The 22,520-nt window shown below is 38.4% G+C and overlaps 1 protein-coding gene across 3 annotated transcripts in view; it reads left to right on the plus strand.

The window, feature by feature from the left end:
* Positions 1–22,520, plus strand: part of LOC139760426 (uncharacterized) — a 135,278-nt gene that overhangs the window by 28,862 nt on the left and 83,896 nt on the right. For 2 of the 3 annotated variants that reach the window (XM_071683649.1, XM_071683668.1), the window contains exons 1-3: positions 3,689–3,821; positions 15,324–15,409; positions 19,818–20,031. In XM_071683649.1, coding sequence (XP_071539750.1) covers positions 15,371–15,409; positions 19,818–20,031 — 253 coding nt within the window. In that variant the 5' untranslated portion in view covers positions 3,689–3,821; positions 15,324–15,370. Of the gene's footprint in view, positions 1–3,688; positions 3,822–15,323; positions 15,410–19,817; positions 20,032–22,520 lie in introns of those variants that run through there. The other variant, XM_071683660.1, reaches the window with a different exon arrangement.

Genomic DNA, 22,520 nt, shown 5'->3' on the forward strand with positions numbered 1-22,520 from the left:
CTCTCATCCCCAACAGACTTCATACTTGCCCCTCTTTCCAAAACTCTTGCATTCACCTCCCTAACAACCCCATCCATAAACAAATTAAACAACCATGGAGACATCACACACCCCTGCCGCAAACCTACATTCACTGAGAACCAATCACTTTCCTCTCTTCCTACACGTACACATGCCTTACATCCTCGATAAAAACTTTTCACTGCTTCTAACAACTTGCCTCCCACACCATATATTCTTAATACCTTCCACAGAGCATCTCTATCAACTCTATCATATGCCTTCTCCAGATATTTGAAAATTTAAAACAAAATGGATTTTGGGCTAAAGATTCCTCTGAACTATTGCCTGCATTTTTTTTTTCTTTTTTTTTGCGAGGGCTATAGATTTCTTTGAAAACTTTAGTTTATCGATTATTATTCATGCTGAATTCGAATCTAGGGTTGAAATATATGTTTGGGTATATTAGGCCCGTAATCAAATGATTAATTGTTAGGCATTTGCGAGATTCTTAGATTATTCGGTTCGCATCCATTGGGTATCTGTCGGCTTGAGGAAACATTTCTGAATATATTCCGTGATTATTGAATCAAGTAAAGAAGCGTTTCATTATGTATTTCAGTTTTACAAGAAAAGAATATGTAGGCTAAAAAAGATTCCCAGAACCACTGTCTGCCATTTTTGGTATTTTATCGAAGGTAATTCACTTTTTAAATCTTAATATAAGGGTTGGTTTTCATGTTGAATCTGAATGTCGGGTTGAAATATATGTCGAGGGACATTAAGGCCTGTTGGTGAATCTTTCAGAAGATTCTGTGATTATTCGGTTCGTATATGTTGGGTATCTATCGGGTTGGGGGAACATTATCACATATTACATATGATTATTTCAAATGTAGAAGACTGTCATCACGACATATTTCAATTTTAAAACAAAAAGATTTTTGGGCTTAAAGAAGATTCCTGATGTGAAGCCTGCAATTTTTGGTATTTTTTGCAAGGGCAATAGATTTGCTTGAAAACGTCAGTGTACAGGCTATTATCCATGCTGAATTCGAATCTGGGAGTATGATATATATTGGGGTATATTAATAGCTATAGACAAGCAATCAGATATGACCCCTTTAGAAGATTCTATGATTATTCAGTTCGTGTTTATTAGGTAACTGTCATCTTGGAAGAGAGGCATTATATGATATTTTCCGAGATTATTTCAGGTTTAGATGCGTTTCATTACGTCCCATTTTAATTTCAAAACAAAACCGTTTCTGGGTTAAAAAAAAAAAAAAAAAAAGTCCCTGCTATTTTTGGTATTTTTGCGAGAGTAATAGATTTGCTTGAAAACCTCAGTGTAAGACTTATTTTTCCTGCTGAATTCGAATCTGGGATACAAACGTATGTTGGGGGACATTAATTCCTGTACATATGTGATAAATGGTTACTCGTTCAGAAGATTCTGTGATTATTCGGTTCGTATCTATTGGGTATCTGTCGGCTTGGGGAAGCAAGATGAGATATTTCCCGTGATTATTCTAAATACAGAAGCGTTTCATGTGTCATATCTCATTATCAAAACAAAGAGGTTTTTGTACTAAAAAAATCAAAACAATTATTTGCATTTTTAAGGTAATATTTCCTTGGAAAATCTTCGTCAGAGGACTATTTTCGACGAGCAGAAATATGTGTTGGGAGACATTAAAATCTTTAAATAAATAATCAATTGTTACTCATCAAAAATTTTTGTGATTTCAGTTCGTATGTATTGGGTATCTCTTGGCTTGGGGAAGCATTATGAGATATTTATCGTGATCGTTTCAAGTATAGCAGCGTTTCATTGTCATATTTCACCTTTAAAACATAAAGGTTTTTGGGCTAAGAAATTTTTGTGAGGATAACAGATTTGCCTGGAAAAACCTTCGTAAAAGGACTAATTTTCTTGCTGAATTCAAGTATGGGATTGAAATATATGATAGGGGACATCAAGGTCTGTAAGTGATTAATAATGGTTCCTTTGAAGGATTTTGTGATTATTCGTTTCGTATTTATTAGTTATCCTTCAGCTTGAGGAAGCACTGAGATATTTTCCGTATGGAAGCGCTTTAGTATGTTATATTTCAATTTTAAGTGAATTATTTTTGGTTTTAAAAATTCCCTGGGCAATTTCTAATATTTTTGCGGGGGTAATAGATATGCTTGAAAACCTCAGTGTAAGGATTATTTTTGATGCTGTATTCGAATGTGGGATTTAAATACATGGAATATATGGTGGAGAACAGTAAGGCCTGTAAATAAGTAATTGATAATCTTGTAGAAGATTCTGTGGTTATTGATTATTCAGTTCGTAATTATTGGGTATCTGTCGGCTTGCGTAAGCATTATGGGATAATTATCCATGATTGCTTCAAGTATAGAAGCTTTTCATTGTCATTCTTCAGTTTTAGAACAATTAAATTTTTTGGTTAGAAAATTCCTGAACTATTACCTACAAATTTTCGCATGTTCATGAGGGTGACAGATTTTCGTGAAACATCAGTTTAAGGACTATTTTTCGTCGTGAAATCGAGTCTGGGATTGAAATATATGTAGGGGGACATTAAGACTTGCAAATAAGGGAAAGAGAGGAATGGAAAAACAAAAAGAGGTTTGACTGCAATGGATAGTCACTCCTGCAGTTTTCAACCAAGGCTGCCTAGATCCAAATGAGGCCTGGATCATAAATGGGGCTCTTTCAAATTGGTCTTGGTTAGTGATTATCACAAAATCCCTTATGGTTATAAAATTTTGCTTAACAAAGAATGAGAAAAAAAATGTATGGAGAAGATCGGGGGTCCAGTACTATTAAGTCTTCCTTTTAAGGTTCTTTACAAATCATTTACAGTATTATCTATATGTGTTATTTACTATCACTGCAACTTGTGGTACTAGCTCATCTTTTTATAATGAGAATGAGGATGGAATACAGGTTTTATAGGCAAATTAGTAGGGAGGTAAGTGAAAAACCTGCAAATTCTGTGATACAATGTATGCGTAGTGCAGAGCTACGACCACCATGTATAATGATGTGAAAGATCAATAATACAGTAGTAAATTCAGAACTGTTGAGGAGCATATTCAGTGAACGGTAAAGAACGGAATGAAAAGAATTCTTTACACAGAGGTCCTGTATTAATCATGTGGGATTATTACATGACTTTCCATTAGCTCAGGAAAGAGATGAAAGAGAAGGCTAGCTTAGTATATTACCCTATTTGTTTGATGTACCATTGTCGTCAAAAACAAAAATCAGTTTTCATTTCTTTAACCCCAAGACCCAAAGACCACGAAGGCCGACGTTCTCTCTTTTTATTCTGAAAGAAAAATTATTGTCTCCAACACTTTGCATAAAGTTGAACTTAAATAAATAGTTTCTTTAGCCACATTTCTTTGAAGGAAAACATATTACATTATCTTGTCTATACCGCTCCGAATTTACTGTAATTATACTACAAAGATGAGCAGCGATGAGTGTAATGAAGAGAAAATTGCTGCTAGTAATATTGTGCTTTGCTTCTTTATAGCTGATGAGATCAGATGCCATCATAGAATGTTTTTTTTTATCCTCTGTATAATATAAGGTTTCTTAGTAAGTGATTGATAATTTTTGTTTCCAAATGTTGTTGTACTGTATTTGACAGGTATTGTGAGACGATAGTCTCTCATTAGATTGTTTTGACGGGGAGTCGGGAGAGCGTCTGCTGTTGTCGCTTCTGAACCATGCAATGGAACCTTTACTCGATACATTGTAGCTACACTTAAACTTATACTCTTTGAACACCTACACCGTAAGTGTAGTGGCTTTGAAAAGCCTGTTTATTGCTCTTTTTAGATATGTTTAGGTAAAGTTGAGGCATTTATCGGGAAAGGATATATTCCAAATACTAAGCCCCTTTAAACATTAGCTGAGAAATTTTTAACATCATCGATTTGGGGACAAATATAGACTCAGTTACAGTATGGTTATCATTTGATGCCTCGAACATAAACTTAATCTTAGATGGAGAGTGCAAAGGCTCTAGATTAGTTGTGACTAGCTTGTCAGAGTTACGGTATCTTCTCATAGAGAATTTGACGTATATTGATCACTCGAATATGAATCTCCAATTTTATGACCGAATCTGACTGTAATAGAGTAATGGTTAAGATGGTGATGTGCTGTTATTGTAGCAATTAACAGAAAATGAAAGTTAAAGTGGTATTTCAAGTATTGAGCTACCGGTACTTGTTTAATTTGCACAAAGTACAGAATTTTTGTAAATATAGATATTTCATAGAGTATATGGTACTTGTCCTTTAAAGCTGATCATGTGATACAGGAGGGCACATCTTGGAAAATGAAGGAAAGTGAGGGTTGAATGAATGAAAATCATCTAAAAATTAGGCTATGATGCTCTATTTCCCTATAGTAACTGACATGGCAAAAGCAAAAATGCCTCAGTTAAAGGCCATCTCAGGTGACAAAAAAGTAAAGTAAGAGGAAAGAAAAGTAAAGAGCAAGCAGGGCTCTGCTGGTGATTGTAGATCTGACTGTTAAAAAAGATTAAATGAAGAGGGAAAGGTGACAGGAGGAAGAGTTCCACAGCTTAGGTGTTTGAGGGAAGATGATATTATAACAGTATTTTCAAGAGGCCAGTCTTCACACAAATCATTGGAAGCAGCAGCCAGATTTGTGTGTGCCTCATGTTCTGACTCTAGAGGCAGAGATACGTGTAGACACCTCATGAGAGCAGTGGTCAAATTGTATCTGTAGAAAAGAGAGAGAGCAGCAACATTCTGACATATATAAAAGGAATTGTTGAAAAGAGGTGATACAAATAAACTGCCTGAGCTGGAGCTTGTTTGTGGCTTCCCTTTCTCCTGGATTCTCCCATTAAATCACATAAGATATTACAATGACGATGAGGATGTGGAGAACTATAGTGAATAGGGCAACAGTACATACACCAGATTAGTGGTGGAGTACAATGCAGACAGGGAGAACTTCACATCATATTGTAAGAGAATGGACCTTTTCTTGGTACATGAATTAATGGATGATGGAGGTGATTCTCAGAAGAAGGACCTTGAAGATAAAAGGGAAGCAATTTTTTGACAGAGGTAGGACCTAATGTTAATCTACTCTGGTCAGTTTGCTTGCTCTGGCCAAACCCAAAGATGCTACACTGATTCAGATTACCAAGACTCTAAAGCAGCATTTTGATCCTGCTCCACTTAAGATTCCTGAAAGTTACAAATTTGGCACAAGAGATAGGGGGAAAGATGAATCAGTGAGAGACAGGTTTGTGATAGGTATGAAATCAGTGAGAGACAGGTTTGTGATAGGTATGAATTACAAAAAAATACAGATTAAGTTAATGAATATCTCTGATTTAACTTTTGGAAAGGCATGTTAGATAGCTACAAGCAAGGAACTAGTAGCAGAGAAAAACATCAAGGAATTTGTTCCAAATACCACTAGTGAATCAGTTGGCAGTAGTGGCTGTGTAAAGTGACAGTAGCTAGAAGGAAGAATTATACCATAAAACAAGGAACACGTGCTGATTTAGAATGTAAGAGATGCTTAGGGAAACATGAAAGCTTTAATTGTAAGTTCAAAAATTCAAGATGTTACAGTTGCCAACATATTGGACATATTGCTCTTGCCTTACAGCCCATGCCAAAAGTGGTAAAGGTAGAGTAAATATTATTGAAGGTGCTGAGAAAGAAATGGAAAACAGTATTAGAGTTTTAGTCATTCTGAATCTGATAATGATGATAGTGCCCATGTGTTTACTATTTACACTAGTCATGAAAGAAAAGTTGGACATTGGTATAATGTGGACTTGCACATTAATGATACAACAGTAACCAGCTGATTTCTCTATAGTGAGTTAAGATATGTATGAGAAGTTATTTGCACAAGTGCCTTTAGAAGACTCAGGAGTTGGGTTAAGAACCTATACTGGAGAGATTTTGAGCACAGAAATGAAACTAGAGTGTGAGGTAAAGTACAAAAATCAGAATTTGAAGTTGCCATTAATTGTAGCTAGTTATGTGAACAGACCCACTTTTTCAAGTAAGAATTGGTTGTGTGAGCTTAAGATGGATTGGAAGGAGATATTTAGTGCTAAAGTGTGTAACAGTGTTCCAAGTCTTGAGGTATTGTTTGAACAATATAAGATGTTATTTGATAAGGGACAGGATGGTATAAAGGGTTTTGGGGCTCATATCACCATTGACAGAGATGTTACACTTATATATGCTAAGACTAGACCTGTTCCTTATGCTTTGAAAGATGTCGTGGAGAAGGAATTAGACTTTTGAATGAGGGAATTATTGAGAAAACTGCCAAGAGCAATTGGGCTGTTCCTATAGTAGTTGTACCCAAAGCTGATAAATCTGTTTGATTATGTGTTGGTTATAAAGTTAGCATTAATCATGCTGTTTAGGATGAGCAATATCCCATACCCACTTGTCAAGATTTGTATGCTGCAATGACAGGTGGAACCATTTTCACTAAGACTTGTCCCAGGCATATACTCAAGTCGGTGTTGATTCTGAAAGTCAACAATACCTTACCGTCAGTACTCATAAAGGATTGTATAAATTCAAAAGGTCGCCTTATGGGGTTTAAAGTGTACCAAAGTTATTTCAATGCATCATGGACAAAACTCTTCTGGGTTTTCCATGTGTTATGCTTTCAGGATGATGTTCTTATTGTTGACAGTGACATCCAAAATCATGTCAAAACTCTAGCCACAGTATTTAAAAGATTGCTGGCACACAATGTCAGGATCAAGAAGAGCAAAACTTCATTTCTAGCTAAAGAAGTAACTTATCTTGGCTGGAAAGTGAATGCAGAAGGGCTGAGAACAGTAGAAGATAAAGTAAGAGATATAGTGAAATTACCTGCTCCAGAAAAATCAGTGAATTGAAAGCTTTCCTAGGAATGATACAGCATTATTTAAGGTTCTTGAGAGGATTTCATTAGTTTTGGCTCCTCTGCATGAACTGTTAAAAAAAAAGGGACTCACTGGAAATGGAACAGTGCAACTCGGAGGTCAATTGAGGATTGTTTAGCTGCTCTGTCTAGTACTGATGTTTTAGTCCACTATGATACCAGTAGACTAAAGCTTGCTTGTGATTATCAGGCTATGGATTAGGTGCTGTCAGAAGTCACATAATGGATAATGGTGAAGAAAGACCCACTGCATATACCTTGAGAACTCTTACCCAAAGCAAGAAAAACTATGCACAAATAGAGAAAGGGCTTTGTCTATCGTATTTGGAGTGAAGAAATTTCAGCAGTATATATATATATATATAGAGTTGATAGAGATGCTCTGTGGAAGGTATTAAGAATATATGGTGTGGGAGGCAAGTTGTTAGAAGCAGTGAAAAGTTTTTATCGAGGATGTAAGGCATGTGTACGTGTAGGAAGAGAGGAAAGCGATTGGTTCTCAGTGAATGTAGATTTGCGGCAGGGGTGTGTGATGTCTCCATGGTTGTTTAATTTGTTTATGGATGGGGTTGTTAGGGAGGTGAATGCAAGAGTTTTGGAAAGAGGGGCAAGTATGAAGTCTGTTGGGGATGAGAGAGCTTGGGAAGTGAGTCAGTTGTTGTTCGCTGATGATACAGCGCTGGTGGCTGATTCATGTGAGAAACTGCAGAAGCTGGTGACTGAGTTTGGTAAAGTGTGTGAAAGAAGAAAGTTAAGAGTAAATGTGAATAAGAGCAAGGTTATTAGGTACAGTAGGGTTGAGGGTCAAGTCAGTTGGGAGGTAAGTTTGAATGGAGAAAAACAGGAGGAAGTAAAGTGTTTTAGATATCTGGGAGTGGATCTGGCAGCGGATGGAACCATGGAAGCGGAAGTGGATCATAGGGTAGGGGAGGGGGCGAAATTTCTGGGAGCCTTGAAGAATGTGTGGAAGTCGAGAACATTATCTCGGAAAGCAAAAATGGGTATGTTTGAAGGAATAGTGGTTCCAACAATGTTGTATGGTTGCGAGGCGTGGGCTATGGATAGAGTTGTGCACAGGAGGATGGATGTGCTGGAAATGAGATGTTTGAGGACAATGTGTGGTGTGAGGTGGTTTGATCGAGTAAGTAACGTAAGGGTAAGAGAGATGTGTGAAAATAAAAAGAGCGTGGTTGAGAGAGCAGAAGAGGGTGTTTTGAAATGGTTTGGGCACATGGAGAGAATGAGTGAGGAAAGATTGACCAAGAGGATATATGTGTCGGAGGTGGAGGGAACGAGGAGAAGTGGGAGACCAAATTGGAGGTGGAAAGATGGAGTGAAAAAGATTTTGTGTGATTGGGGCCTGAACATGCAGGAGGGTGAAAGGAGGGCAAGTATTAGAGTGAATTGGATCGATGTGGTATACCGGGGTTGACGTGCTGTCAGTGGATTGAATCAGGGCATGTGAAGCGTCTGGGGTAAACCATGGAAAGCTGTGTAGGTATGTATATTTGCGTGTGTGGACGTATGTATATACATGTGTATGGGGGTGGGTTGGACCATTTCTTTCATCTGTTTCCTTGCGCTACCTCGCAAATGCGGGAGACAGTGACAAAGCAAAAAAAAAATATATATATATATATATATATATATATATATATATATATATATATATATATAGTGCCATTGTACAAAGGCAAAGGGGATAAGAGTGAGTGCTCAAATTACAGAGGTATAAGTTTGTTGAGTATTCCTGGTAAATTATATGGGAGGGTATTGATTGAGAGGGTGAAGGCATGTACAGAGCATCAGATTGGGGAAGAGCAGTGCGGTTTCAGAAGTGGTAGAGGATGTGTGGATCAGGTGTTTGCTTTGAAGAATGTATGTGAGAAATACTTAGAAAAGCAAATGGATTTGTATGTAGCATTTATGGATCTGGAGAAGGCATATGATAGAGTTGATAGAGATGCTCTGTGGAAGGTATTAAGAATATATGGTGTGGGAGGCAAGTTGTTAGAAGCAGTGAAAAGTTTTTATCGAGGATGTAAGGCATGTGTACGTGTAGGAAGAGAGGAAAGTGATTGGTTCTCAGTGAATGTAGGTTTGCGGCAGGGGTGTGTGATGTCTCCATGGTTGTTTAATTTGTTTATGGATGGGGTTGTTAGGGAGGTAAATGCAAGAGTCCTGGAAAGAGGGGCAAGTATGAAGTCTGTTGGGGATGAGAGAGCTTGGGAAGTGAGTCAGTTGTTGTTCGCTGATGATACAGCACTGGTGGCTGATTCATGTGAGAAACTGCAGAAGCTGGTGACTGAGTTTGGTAAAGTGTGTGGAAGAAGAAAGTTAAGAGTAAATGGGAATAAGAGCAAGGTTATTAGGTACAGTAGGGGTGAGGGTCAAGTCAGTTGGGAGGTGAGTTTGAATGGAGAAAAACTGGAGGAAGTGAAGTGTTTTAGATATCTGGGAGTGGATCTGTCAGCGGATGGAACCATGGAAGCGGAAGTGGATCATAGGGTGGGGGAGGGGGCGAAAATTTTGGGAGCCTTGAAAAATGTGTGGAAGTCGAGAACATTATCTCGGAAAGCAAAAATGGGTATGTTTGAAGGAATAGTGGTTCCAACAATGTTGTATGGTTGCGAGGCGTGGGCTATGGATAGAGATGTGCGCAGGAGGATGGATGTGCTGGAAATGAGATGTTTGAGGACAATGTGTGGTGTGAGGTGGTTTGATCGAGTAAGTAACGTAAGGGTAAGAGAGATGTGTGGAAATAAAAAGAGCGTGGTTGAGAGAGCAGAAGAGGGTGTTTTGAAATGGTTTGGGCACATGGAGAGAATGAGTGAGGAAAGATTGACCAAGAGGATATATGTGTCGGAGGTGGAGGGAACGAGGAGAAGAGGGAGACCAAATTGGAGGTGGAAAGATGGAGTGAAAAGGATTTTGTGTGATCGGGGCCTGAACATGCAGGAGGGTGAAAGGAGGGCAAGGAATAGAGTGAATTGGAGCGATGTGGTATACAGGGGTTGACGTGCTGTCAGTGGATTGAATCAAGGCATGTGAAGCGTCTGGGGTAAACCAAGGAAAGCTGTGTAGGTATGTATATTTGCGTGTGTGGACGTGTGTATGTACATGTGTATGGGGGGGGGTTGGGCCATTTCTTTCGTCTGTTTCCTTGCGCTACCTCGCAAACGCGGGAGACAGCGACAAAGTATAAAAAAAAAAAAAAAAAAAAAATATATATATATATATATATATATATATATATATATATATATATATATATATATATATATATATATATATATATTTTTTTTTTTTTTTTTTTCAAACTATTCGCCATTTCCCGCATTAGCGAGGTAGCGTTAAGAACAGAGGACTGGGCCTTTTTTGGAATATCCTCACCTGGCCCCCTCTGTTCCTTCTTTTGGAAAATTAAAAAAAAAAAAAAAAAAAAAGGAGAGGGGAGGATTTCCAGCCCCCCACTCCCTCCCCTTTTAGTCGCCTTCTATGACACATGAGGAATACATGGGAAGTATATAATTCAGTAATTTTTAGAGACTACGGATGTGCAGTTACCCACAAAAGTTAGTCAGTTCTCTTTTCTTGATGTTGGTGTGCCTATATTTGAATCATGTTGTTGCAATGATTTCCATATGAGCAATCTTTTGTGTGTGTGTATGCTCCTGGTATCATGGTATTATTCCTGAAAGTTGCCAGGATTCATAACCATATCAGCTTCATATTTACTACTTATTACTGTGATCTTGAACAATTTGTTTAAGGGTTGGACATTGTATTAACTTTGAACACTTCATCTAAGATTTTATAAATCTCTATGTAGGTTAAATTGCAATGGATGTATTTGTGTTTTGCCATGACATATTATTCACTATCATTTAAGAAGCAGTTTACGGTTCCAGATCATTCTGCAATCCTAAAAACTTCCTTTTAGAAAACAGGTTGAATAAGAGCATTTTGTGTTTATGCTCTCTAGAAATACAAAATTTTATATAGTCCCAGTTGCTGATTAAAAACTTTCTTTCCACTTCCAGGCCCCACAAAACTTTCCATGGTTTACCCCAGATGCTTCACATGCTCTGGTTCAGTCCATTGACAGCATGTCGACCCTGGTATACCACATCATTCCAATTCAGTCTATTCCTTGCATGCCTTTCACCCTCCTGTAGGTTCAGGCCCCGATCATTCAAAATCTTTTTCACTCCATCCTTCCACCTCCAGTTTGGTCTCCCACCTCTTCATGTTCCCTCCACCTCTTACACATATATCCTCTTTGTCAATTTTTCCTCACTCACTGTTCATTTGATGAAACCATTTCAATACACCCTCTTCTGCTCACTCAACCACACTCTTTTTATTACCACACATCTCTCTTACCCTTTCATTACTTACTCGATCAAACTATGTCACTACATATTGTCCTCACACATTTCATTTCCAACACATCCACCCTCCTCTGCACAACCATATCTATAGCCCATGTCTCACAACCATATAATATTGTTGGAACCACTATTCCTTCAAACATACCCATTTTTGCTCTCCGAGATAACGTTCTCGCCTTCCACACATTCTTCAGTGCTTGCAGAACCTTTGCCCCCTTCCCCACCTTGTGACTCACCTCTGTTTCCATGGTTCCATTCGCTGCTAACTCCACTCCAGATATCTAAAACACTTCACTACCTCCAGTTTTTCTCCATTCAACTTACCTCTCAATCAACTTGTCCCTCAACCCTACTGAACCTAATTACCTTGCTCTTGTTCACATTTACTCTCAGTTTTCTTCTTTCACACACTTTACCAAACTCAATCACCAACTTTTGCAGTTTCTCTTCCAAATCAGCCACCAGTGCTGTATCATCAGCAAACAACAATTGACTCACTTCCCAAGCCCTCTCATCTACAACAGACTGCATACTTGCCCCTCTCTCTCTCTTGCATTCACCTCCCTAACAACCCCATCTATAAACAAATTAAACAACTATGGAAAGATCATCCTTGATAAAAACTTTTTACTGCTTTTAGCAACTTACCTCCCACACCATATACTCTTAACACCTTCTACAAAGCATCTCTATCAACTCAATCATATGCCTTCTCCAGATTCATAAATGCTACATACAGATCTATTTGTTTTTCTAAGTATTTCTCACATACATTCTTCAAGGCAAACACCTAATCCTTACATCCTCTACCACTTCTGAAACCACACTGCTCTTCCCCAATCTGATGCTCCATACATGGCTTTACTCTCTCAATCAATACCCTCCATATAATTTACCAGGAATACTCAATAAACTTATACCTCTGTAATTTGAACACTGACCTTTATCCCCTTTGCCTTTGTACAGTGGTGCTATCATCCGGTAATCATCAGGCACTTCACCATGAACCATACATACATTGAATATCCTTACCAACCAGTCAACAACAGTCACCCCTTTTAGTAAATTCCATCGCATTACCATCCAAAACCGCCGCCTTGCCGGCTTTCATCTTCTGCAAAGCTTTCACTACCTCTTCTCTGTTTACCAAATCATTTTCCTTGGACCCTCTCACTTCGCCCACTACCTCAGCCAAAACACCCTATATCTGCCACTCTATCGTCAAACGCATTCAACAAACCTTCAAAATACTCACTCCATCTTCTCACTTCACCACTACTTGTTATTACCTCCCCATTTGCCCCCTTCACCGATGTTGCCATTTGTTCTCTTGTCTTACGCACTTAATTTACCTCCTTCCAAAACATCTTTTTATTCTCCTTAGAATTTAATGATACTCTCTCACCCCAACTCTCATTTGCCCTCTTTTTCACCTCTTGCACTTTTCTCTTGACCTACTGCCTCTTTCTGTCATACATCTCCCAGTCATTTGCACTACTTCCCTGCAAAAATCATCCAAACGTCTCTCTCTTCTCTTTCACTAACAATCTTACTTCTTCATCTCACCAATCACTACCCTTTCTTATCTGCCCACCTCCCACCTTTCTCATGCCACAAGCATCTTTTGCGCAAGCCATCACTGCTTCCCTAAATACATCCCATTCCTCCCCCACTCCTTACGTCATTTGCTCGCACTCAATCTCTCCTGGTACTTCCTCACACAAGTCTCCTTTCCAAGCTTTACTCTCACCTTTCTCTTCACCATAACATTCTCTCTTCTTTTCTGAAAACCTCTACAAATCTTCACCTTCACCTCTACAAGATAAAGACAGACATCCCTCCAGTTTCCCCTCTCAGCTCATTAACATCCAAAAGTCTCTCTTTCGTGCGCCTATCAATTAACACGTAATCCAAGAACGCTCTCTGGCCATCTCTCCTACTTACATACGTACACTTATGTATATCTCTCTTTTTAAACCAGGTATTCCCAATCACCAATCCTTTTTCAGCACACAAATCTACAAGCTCTTCACCATTTCCATTTACAACACTGAACACCCCATGTACACCAATTATACCCTCAACTGCCACATTACTCACCTTTGCATTCAAATCACCCATCACTATAACTAGCTGCTAACACACTTACTCAGCTGCTCCCAAAACACTTTTCTCTCATGATCTTTCCTGTCATGACTAGATGCATAGGCACCAATAATCACCCTTCTCTCCCCATACACTTTCAGTTTTACCCATATCAATCGAGAGTTTACTTTCTTACATTCTGTCGCATACTCCCAGAACTCCTGCTTCAGGAGTAGTGCTACTCCTAACTTTGCTCTTGTCCTCTCACCAACCCCTGACTTTCCTCCCAAGACATTCTCAAACCACTCTTCCCCTTTACCCTTAAGCTTCGTTTCACTCAGAGCCAAAACTTCCAGGTTCCTTTCCTCAAACGTACTACCCATCTCTCTTTTTTTCTCATCATGGTTACATCCACACACATTTAAACACCCCAATCTGAGCCGTCGAGGAGGATGAGCACTCCCCACATGACTCTTTCTGTTTCCCCTTTTAGAAAGTTTGAATACATGGAGGGAAGGGTTTCTAATCCCCCACTCCCTTCCCCTTTAGTTGCCTTCTATGACACACGGGGAGTGTGTGGGAAATATTCTTTCTCCCCTGTTTATGTTTATGTATGTATACGTTGAAATGTATATGTATGCATATGTGCGTGTGTAGGCATTTATGTATATACATGTGTATGTGGATGGTTTGGGCCATTCCTCATCTGTTTCCTTGCACTACCTCACTAACGCGGGAGATGACGCTGTTTCGTTAAAGACCATAGCATCCAGAACAGACTGCATACTTGAACCTCTCTCCAAAACTCTTGCATTTACCTCCCTAACCACCCCACCCATAAACAAAATGAACAAGCATGGAGACATCACACACCCCTGCATTAGTATAGTTAATATAATTAGCAGAATATTTTCATTCAGACACGTTTCATTAAAGACAGTAGCATAATTTTCATTAATGAGTTTGTATCTGGCTTTTTCCAATTTCCATACACATGGTCATTGTTCTTGAGAAAATTGGAAAAGTAAGTTTCCAATTTCCATTTTCAATATATTTTCAGAACTTACAAAGTGAGCTTTCACTGTCCTGGACATCAACAAACCAATAGAATTACATTTAACAAAATCATGTAAGCACTGAATATGTCATCTGCACAGAGAGGAACTAATTCTGGACACAGGTGTGAACTCCACAGTGGTGAGAAAAGACACAGGTGTGAACTCCACAATGGTGAGAAAAGACAGCTCATCTCACAAATGAGATCCAGTGACTCCTAAGTTAATGTTTTTGCTTTATTGATCATCTTGCTGAAAAATTTTCTCTGATAATCCTCCTCTTTGGTAACATGCTCTAAATGCTTGCAGGATAAACCAACCCTGAAGAGATATGTAAGTTTTAAAGACTGTAAAACTTTTGATCTCCAGTGTAGTGTCCTATGAGCATTTTTTCCAGTTTGTATTCCCTGCCTTTCCTTCCCATCTTTTTCAAAAAACATTTTTCTTAAAGTGACAAGACTACCATCAGGTTTGCATCTGTGTTCCAAGAATTATGAGGCAGGTCAGTATCAGTGACGAAAGGTTGATGATATCATCACCAAGTGCAGGTTTTTAATTGGCTGGAGGGTGGACCAGGACTGAGATGAGGCTATTATTGCTGTATAGGTGATTAATGAGGAGCATGAGGCACTTACCTCTCCAGAAAGGTAGGGGGTTAAGAATTTTATAGCCCCTTGGAGATCTGTGAATCCCTCATGGGTTGCAGGACACTACCTCAAAGAAACAGTTATTCTTCAAAACTTATATTTCTTTCTGTGAATAGCATTTTTCTATCTTTTGTTGAAACCTGCTAATCCCTGTTTTGTGTTATAGGTTAATGTGTTGGCAGAAGTGGCTTCTCCATTGCTGACTTGCTTGTGATGGAGGCACAAGACAACAAAATCTTGTCTGCAGCACAGGTAGGATTCATTTTCATAATATTTTTGTAATATAAAAGCTGATTACTGCATACATGAACCATGATTTATATGTCATTGTATGTGTCACTTCAGAAATGATTGAATTTAGCTAGGCATACTAATCAGTCAGATGATACTGAGAACATGCAACTTTAAAATGAGCGTATATCATAGTATCTACAGCCTAAAAGTTAAGAGTGAAAATGCCTTTGATGTAACATGATGCTAATCGTTTCCCAGTTTGAAACAATTGTATAAAAGTTCACCTTTATGACATATTCAGAAAAATTGAATGGACAAAAGTCAACTTCAAGGCCGGGCCTTAACTGAAATTAAGAGAGGTTAATGAAAGGGAGGAAAAAAGAGACAAGGGAAAGTATTTATGAATTCTGCAAGTACTGAAAAGCCTGTCTTTCGAGGGATGGACGGAAACTGGGTCTTGGATGCAGTAAACTTAACCAGATTTTGTCTAGTCCACTAAGATGTTGTATACAAATCTAAGTTTATTGAGGAAGTTATTTTGGGGTGAGATATAGATTAAGTGTGAGAAGAAGCAGAATTGAAGGATGTTGAGGAGTGCATTGTTTTGTTGTCAGCGCATGAGTGCATTTGGTAATTTGTGGAAGAAAGGAGATCATTGATAGACAGGAGAAAAAGTGTAGCAGACATAACAGAACCTTGAGAGACACCAGTGTTGATAAAGAGGAAGCTAGGCATGAGGGAGCAAAGTGAGGTAGGGAAACCGAAGAGGGGAGTTTAGAGTTAAGACCCTGAGGCCACACCCTGTGAAAAGTTTGGATATATCAAGGACAGCTTCATAGGATTCCCTAAAGTCTTTCAGGGATGATGACCAGCCATTGGTAAGATAGGAAAGAATATCATTAATGGATCTCACCTTAAGGATGCCATACTAGTAATCAGAGAGAAGGTGAGATTCAAGAAGTTTAAGGATGTGGGAGTTGAGGAGGAATCCAAAGACTTTGGAAATGGTGATGTCAAAACAATAGGATAATGGAGGAGTTTGAACAGTTGCCCTTTTTAGGAATGGGATGTACCAGTGCATGCTTCCAAGAAGAAAGGAAAGTTTTGGTTTTTAAATGGAAACAGAGCAGATGGGCAAGCACAGGTGCATGTTCAGAAGCATACTGTTTCAGTACATGGGGATAGATGCCATCAGAACCATAAGCCTTGTTTTTCCAGAGAGAGAAGCTCTTTTCAAACAGCCCGAGAAGAGATTATGGGAAGGGACATAGGATTAGTGAGAGGAGCATCAGGGGGTGAAGGGATGTTATAGTAATCCAAGATAGAGTTAGAGGAGAAATGGGAACCAAAGAGAGTTGCTCTGTCTGTGGGAGAGACAGCTGTAATACCATCAGAACAGAAAAATGGAAGTTAAAACAACAGAAGTTCTTAGTGATGTCCTTAGCTGAAGACCAGAAAGGCCTATCAGTGGATGATGAGGAGAGGTTATCGCACTTCTTCCTTTGAATATAGGAACACTTTGCCTCGCAGACAATGTATGTGCAGTGATTATTGGCATTGATAAATGCTGAATGGGAGTTGGATGAAAGAGAGTTTTTCCAAACCTGTATGGCCTCAGAACGGGAATGGTTGAACGTTGGATTGGAAGAAGAGGTCATCTTGGAGAAAGATGAGATAAATACTTCCATTTCCATAACTATAACCTTTGCTATATGTTTGGTGGAGACAGGAACATTACTACATAACAGACAGTAATTTTCCAAAGGAAAGTCAGAAGAGAATTTTTGTAAGTTATTCTAGTCTGCTTTGTTGAAGTGCCAACACTTACATTGAGAAAGGTCTGCTGGAGAGGTAAGTACCATTAAAATTGATAAAAATTAATGATAAAAATTAGATGTAATGAGAGTGTGGTCAGATGAACTAGTTGGAGGCAGGATTGTGTGTTTACAGTGTGAAGGATTAGAGGTGGAAAACAGATCCATAATGTTGGAAAGTGCTCACAGCAGTTGGGAATATGGCTGGGGTGGGAGATGATTTTCTCTAGATCATTAAGAATGGAGAACATGAGGGCTTCAGTTGCCCCACCATCCATATGGGAGGAATTCAACTGTTCTCTATGGTAAGTGTTGAAATCCACTAGGTAAAGGATCTCAGCTTGTGGATGATAGGATGCCACAGTTTCACTGCAAGAGTTTAGATTGTTAAGGAAAGATATGAAATATGTAGAATTAGAAAAGCAGTATGTGAAACAGGAAAAGTGTGGTACATAGGAGATGTACTTTGACTCAGATAACATCAGAGTTTGGGCCCTTGGGGTCCTCAGTGCATGCAACAGGTGTGTTGATGTTGGAATAAGCACAAACATCACCTTTGAATTGGGATTTTGAGTGGAGTATATAGTTGTATATGAAAAAAGGCCAGTGAGAACATCACTGGATAGTCATTCTCAGAGGGAAATAAAATATTATGAGAGGAACTAGACAGATAGTGTTTAACCAAAGAGAGGTTACTAAAGAGACCATAAATATTGGTATAGTGAATGGAAAAGAGGTAGGCTATCAGAAAGGGAAAATGTTGTGGGAGGGGCCAGGACTACTACTGTCTAAGCCCTCCTCACTGACATTAGAGTTACGTGGACACCCACAGATTCTTAGTATCCCTTAATGCCAGGGACTGGGATAGGATGATGACTGAGTTGGACATAATAATTAGGGGATTGGAAATAGTCAACCATTGTAGAATTAGGGTTCTGTGTTGATTATAAGACATCATTATATTAGAATATATTTTATTACTAATTAATGGAGAAGTGCCCTCCACTATTGTCAATTTTACTAAAAATATCCAAGAGGCCTGACTCTTTGTAATGGTTAGAGAAGAAAAATTCTTTTAGAAGGATAGAATGATGACTTCTGGAAGATGCATATGATAATTGAATATCGGGAATTTAGAGAGTCAACCTTTGCAGAATAAAGGCTGGGTGTTCATACATTTTTGCTTCTTAGATTTTAAATGCCTAATACATCCTAAGTAAGGGGAAACAAAATTCTGTTGCTTAAACCCTTTCATTTACCTGGAAACCTTTTTTTTAGTAATTGTGCAGAATTTATATTATCAGAATATTTTTTGATAGTTTATATTATTCAGTCAAAGCAAAATTCTAAGGAATTTTGCATTTCCAGGAAAATATCCTGAACTCTGGCCAGGCAGAACATATCTTTATCTTGATACAAAATTTTAGACAGGTTAACAAAAAGGAATATATATTGTTTTTGCTCATTGATCTTTAAGATAACATTGTGGAGTAAACAACTGACTTGTAAGCTGGACAAAGCCCATGGATCAGGCACAGGCAGTGTGGACTCGACTATCAAAAGCTAGGAATTGGCGACAAAATATGGTGTACAGATGAAATCTATTTTTCCATTTCATAACTTCAAAACTCAGAATCTGAAAGGAATTTACTCAAGAGCCATGAGCATGGATCACATTAACAAACCAAGTGGTTCTGTTGTTGCAAGAAAGGTAATATTGAAAATAATTTGACGATTATGACCTGCTTGATAGATTAATAGTGTTATAACAACCTGTAATGAATAATTTGTGGCTACTAGAAGTGTCCAACTTCATGCCATGTGTTTACTTATATCCTTAAGATAATGTAAGAGATCCTTATTATGTCATGCTAAATTATACAATGTGATCAAATGTGAGTGCCTACTTGAGAATATTGGAAGGGAAGAAAGATAGCAAGGAACTATAATCTTGTGGATGATGCTAATTTGCAACTAACCATGGAAGAAACCTCATTAGGACTCTTGGCCATTTACACAATGCACTATCACTCCCATGGGATATTAAAGAATATCCTCAGGTAAAACAGTTGTAGGGATTTAAAGCATGAAATTGAAAGTAGATGCAATAAATTCTGCCTAGTAATGCAAGACAGATATTGCATCATTGGCTATACCACTAGCATTTGTTTGCTTCAGAAAGATGTTAAACAAACACCATTGAATATATGACCACATACCTGAGTATCCTATGATTTTGAAAGCATTATAATGCAAAAGATATGCACTGGCAAGCAAGTATGAAAGAAAAAACTGCATACATCATTTATGTGTACTATTATAGAATAAGTATGTTGTTTTTGAAGTATAACATGCTTATCTTTAACCCTGAAGTGTTCATGATAGTACTTAAAGTATGTATCTTAAGGGCCACTCCATCCAAACTCCTTGTACCTTGCCAACCACAGTTTTGCCAACCCGAAGATTGGCAAAGGACTACTGTTCAGTCATGATGATAGTTTTAGCCACCATTTTTACTGCAATATTTGGAACCTAATTATTAGAATAAAATCATCCAGTTTCAACACCAGTATTACTAGATTATGTATGACTGTTTTCTTGTTATCATCCAGGAATGTGAAAGTGCAAGTTCAGCATGTGATTCTGGTGGAGAAGGGGGTTCAGCTGAGTGTCTTCTGCAGGACACCACCACTGTGCCGACTGTATTAATGCCAGTCTTCTCTCCAAATGCAACTCCAGCCATGACACCCTCACAGTCACAGCACACAGCTTCCACAACTGATTTAGATAAGAATACTCCTAGCATTGACAACCTCCTACAGCAAGGTAAACTTCAGGGGTGCCACATTAGTTTGTCAAAGTAGTTTGTTCTGACAGAAGGGCAAGATTTCTTAGGAAGTATTATTACATTTGCCACCCTTGTTAACTAGACATCCATCATTACCTTTTCTTCTGTAACAGATGAATACATAGGATTAAACACTTTTCTTAACTTTTTTATTTGATTTAACAATAACCTTATTTTATTTTACAATTTACTCTAAAATCTATGTGTTTTCTTTAGGACAGTAAACCACTTAGCCTTGATTGTCCATGGAAGTGTGTGTGTTGCAAAAGTTGTGGACTTTTCATTTCTGCCATTGGTAGCTCTTTTCCATGGATACATTCATACTACAGTATCATTTGTGGTTTACTACCATTATTACTACAACTGCATTATGTGTCATACATTACATTTTCCATATTTCTGTTGCCTATTGTGTCCCTACTTCCCCCCTTTGCTTTCTGACAACTCAAAGCTCATTTTACATCCTGTGTAGAGAAAGTGGGCAGAAGAGGTAGGTTGGTTGGTATAGCCTGTTATGGGAAGAACTAGATGATATGGTTGAGCAGGGATTAACAGAGGTGAGGCCAGACCATGTTTCTGTCTAAGGACCAAATTCTTATTACATAGCTATTTTATTTATTTCACATGTATATACATATGTATGTGGGTGGGTTAGGCCATTCTTTCACTTATTTCCTTGCGCTACCTTGCTAATGCGGGAGACAGTGACAAAGTATGATAAATAAATAAAATATTTATTTTATTACACTTGATCGTCGTTTCCCAAGTCAGCAAGGTAGCTATGTAGCAAATTAATCTAACTGTTTATTTGTAGTAATTATCATTGGTGAGATAGTTGGTAAATGGGGAGTGTGTTAAGTGAATGAGAATGGAAGCTATCTTGTGGATATTTGGGCTGAGAGGGGTTGATTCCTTGATCCTTAGATACACGAGGATGAGGAATGATGGAAGAGAAGAGCAAAAGGCTTTGATTGACTATGGCAGTGGATGAAAGATTGAGAAAGGCTGTTCTGGATGCTAGAGTCATGAGAGGATTCTTTGGAGACTCTGACCATTTCGTGGTTCTTTTGGGGATGTGAATTGGGGAGAAAAGGAGTTATGGTGTTAGGAAGAATGGAGAGGTAATAGTGTTGGCAAGCAAGAAGATAAATCAGGAAAAATACAGGGAGTATGAAAGGAAGGTAAGTGAAAGCTTAGATGGAAGTGCATTGAATGTAGAAATGCAGTCATGTGTGAATTAGATGTTTAAATGTTTAGAGAAAACTAGGAAAAATTGTAGAATCGGTAGTGAGATACAGGAATAAAATGGCAGTGCATGGTGAACAGAAGAGATTAGAAATGCTATGGAAGAGAAGAAAAAGGCATATGGTAGATTGCTCAATAGGAATGTACCTATGGAGGTTCTGCAAAGAGGAGGGAAGAATACAAAATATATAAGTGGAATATGAAGAAGCTGATAGAGGAAAGCAAAGAAAGAATAGATGAAGATTTTGGAAAAAAAGTAAAGTGAAAAGTTTTGGAATAATAAGAAACTGTACTGGAAGGGGAAAAAGGAAAGAGTTGGATGTAAGAGTGGAAATGTTGATGTGAGAAGTAAGGAGGGGCAATTGCTGAATTGAAAGGAGGAAGTGAAAGGAAGATGGAAAGAGTAATTCAAAGAACTGATGAATGGGGAGAAGGGAAGGCAGCAGTTGTTACATGCGTGGGTTTGGAGGAGGGAAGGAAGAGGATACAAATGCAGGGTCCTATAGCAAAGTGGGAGGTAAGAAGGGCAATAATGAGACTGAAGATAGGAAAGGCACCTAAAGTGAATGGAATTATGGCTGAAATGCTGAAGTATGGAGGAGAAAGTGTGATGTATCTTATATGTAATTTAGCATGGAAACGGAAGGTTATGCCTGAGGATTAGGTGAAAGCTATTATTGTTCCTTTATTCAAAGGAAAAGGTGTAAAGGGTGTATGTAGCAATTATAGGGGAATGTCTGTTAAGTATACCAGGAAAATTGTTTGCAAGAATATTAATTGACAGAGTGATGGAAGTAACTGACTGCAGAGTAAGTGAAGAGCAAGATGGTTCAAGGAAAGGTAGGGGATATGTGGATCAGATTTTTGTAGTAAAGATCACTGTGGAATAGTATTTAGCGAAAGGTAAGAAGTTGCATGCCCCTTTTATGGATCTGGAGAAAGCGTGTGACAGAGGCGAGTGGAATGCTTTGTGGGATGTGTTAAGGTTATATGGTATAGGGGGAAACTGTTAGATTGTGTAGAGGCCCTCTATGGAGGGGCAAATGCATGTGTAAGAGTGGATAGAGAGCTGAGTGAAAGTTTTTGGATACATGTAGGTGTGAGGCAGGGCTGTGTGGTGTCACCATAGCTTTTTGATATATGAAAGATGAAAGCTGAGAGTAAATGTGAATAAAAGCAAGGTTATTAGGTACAGTAGGGTTGAGGGACAAGTCAATTGGGA

Source organism: Panulirus ornatus, chromosome 3 (assembly GCF_036320965.1).
Source record: "Panulirus ornatus isolate Po-2019 chromosome 3, ASM3632096v1, whole genome shotgun sequence".
NCBI classification, from domain to species: Eukaryota; Metazoa; Arthropoda; class Malacostraca; order Decapoda; family Palinuridae; genus Panulirus; species Panulirus ornatus.